The 2,332-nt window shown below is 42.6% G+C and overlaps 1 protein-coding gene across 1 annotated transcript in view; it reads left to right on the top strand.

Annotated features, from left to right (window-relative positions):
- Nucleotides 1–2,332, top strand: part of cuedc1 (CUE domain containing 1) — a 19,147-nt gene that overhangs the window by 10,876 nt on the left and 5,939 nt on the right. The window contains exons 6-8 of the mRNA XM_015400355.1: nt 1,583–1,639; nt 1,739–1,804; nt 1,879–1,966. Of these exons, the coding sequence (XP_015255841.1) occupies nt 1,583–1,639; nt 1,739–1,804; nt 1,879–1,966 (211 nt within the window). The remainder of the gene's footprint in view (nt 1–1,582; nt 1,640–1,738; nt 1,805–1,878; nt 1,967–2,332) is intronic.

The following is a 2,332-nucleotide window of genomic DNA, read 5'->3' on the forward strand; positions in this document are numbered from 1 at the left end:
AGTTGAACTAGTATTGTAAAGGAAGAATGGAGCTAACTGGAGCAGTAGCTAGATGACCGAGACAGACTGTGATGATGGGTGTACCTGAGACGGGCCCTCAGCTTGTCATTGTGTGTCATTTTTCTGAAGGAGTAAATGAACAAGTCAGAATTCTGCCTAAAGTTCAAACATTAATAAATTCTCATGGTTTCATTTAAACACAGGAGTATTTTGAACTTTTTTGTGAGCAGAACCAAAACCATGATGCCATCCAACATGTTGCATGTATGAACACATGTTCTTTTTCTGCATTCATGGATAAATCTTTCTGTAGCTGTAGCCTCTTTCCTACTCTCCTGTTGATCAGCAGTTAGCCTGAAGATGCTTTAACATTCCTAGCCACAAACAGGAAGAAAACAGTGCTGTTTTGTTCCTGAAAGTAGCCAATCACAGGCAGTTTACCTTCTTGGGTTGGTTCCTTCCTCAAAAGCCCCATTTACCTTATAAAACTGCACTGAGACCAGATTGAGCATGCTAACCAAGATAACTGTTGAGTGTAAATGATATGCACAACTGAACTGAACCGGACCGTGCTAAACTGGTACTACCAAAAAAATAAAAAAAAAACAAGGCTTTGCTTTGGTTCACTCTATAAAGCCTTGAACCCAACGCTATTTCTGACATTTTGAATTGAAAAAGCTTCCTGGATGGGAAGCGAAATGTCTTCGCACTTGGAAACAGTGTCCAGTGGATTGTTTTTAATTATTATTATTATTTTTTTTTTTACCTTTTTTGGAATTACTATGACCTGGATGACTGACAATCTTTATCGGCATAAACTAGTACTAGTTCATCAGCAGGGCTCGGCGCGGTTCAGTTCTGGCTCGGTTCTCAGATAACAAAGAGCGCATCAGCAGACCGCCTCATCTCCTCACAATCAGTTTCCATAGTCATGAAAGTTCAGACATTCATAAAAATACTAGCTTCCCTACCGTGCCACACGATTTCCAGTGATGATTCTGCTTAGCAGTCTGATGAACCTCAACGTCTGTCGTTGATTCCTGCATCTCTAAGCCTTGATGAGACTATCGTTTGTCGTATCCACTTCCCGAAAGGTCAAGTAAATTCACCAAAGGCTGCTGTTGGTTTGCTTGTTTACCCCTAGAGCGCAGTGGTACCATAGATTGCCACTAGGAGGCGAGGAACCGTGCTAGCTTGGTGTGTAAACGGTTGTAAGGAACTCGGCTGAGCACGGTTAACTGATCCAAGCTCGGCACGGATCGGTTTTCAGAGGGTAGTGTAAATGGGGCTGAAGTGATAAACATTGACCTGAGTGCAAAGACAAACTGCTTCACAAACAGGAGAGAATCTACAGACACAGCCAGAAGCACGGCGGCACGGCAGTTATGCTGGGGGCCTGATGGCTTGGAATCTGCAGAGATAAACGTTCAGATGTCAACATGCATCTTTAAATCTAACTGCTCCAGAGATTATCTATACCCTGATTAACTTTTCATCTGAGTTCTGACCTCCTAGTGAATCTAAGTGTGTTAAGTTTTATTTTTCACTGCTTTGTCCTCATACGTCTCTGTTCTTGTTTCAGATCGGTTGAAGCATGAATTGAAGTCCAGCCATCCGTCAGGCGTGGGGACCTCCTCAGGTAGATGTAACAGGTGGTTCCGCCCACCAGTGAAACCTATCCAACAAGTCCGACATGCGTAATAATACCGATGGGTTTGGGTTCTGTGTCTGTGTTCAGGCGGCTCCGTGGAGGCCCCCTCAGATGACGCTCTGTTTAGAGACAAGCTGCAACACATGGGGAAATGTAAGGATGAGCTAATCTAACCTTCTGCTTCACCCTGCTGCTGTTATAACAGCTTTTATCTTTTATCACCTCAGCAACAAGGAAGAAGCTGTTTGAAATCGCCAGAACATTTTCTGAAAAGACCAAGAGGAGGAAGTCCAAAAGAAAGGCTCTCGTTCATTTATATCCTTTATGAGAGCAGTGGCTGCTTCGAGAAACCTGAAATAGATCGATGGCGTTGAAACAGACGCATGAATGAGTCTCTGCTGGGCTGAGTGAGCAGAGCTGGGAAGGCAGAGGTTAGTGGGGGAGAAAGACCTTTTATTTCATGCTACACTTTACTGGATCTTCTTTAGAACTAGGGGTGTAAATCAGACCCATCATGGCAATTTGATTCAGTATCGATTTCCTGACCCAACGATTCGATTATTTTCGATACTCAAGAATACACCACGATAGGATTTGATTAATTGGGTAATTTTTTTTATTTATTTTTTACACCTTACAGGCTAGACAATGTTTCAAATTTGAAATAAATCAATGAAAGCT

This window comes from Cyprinodon variegatus, unplaced genomic scaffold, assembly GCF_000732505.1.
Source record: "Cyprinodon variegatus isolate N-32 unplaced genomic scaffold, C_variegatus-1.0 Scaffold1095, whole genome shotgun sequence".
NCBI classification, from domain to species: domain Eukaryota; kingdom Metazoa; phylum Chordata; class Actinopteri; order Cyprinodontiformes; family Cyprinodontidae; genus Cyprinodon; species Cyprinodon variegatus.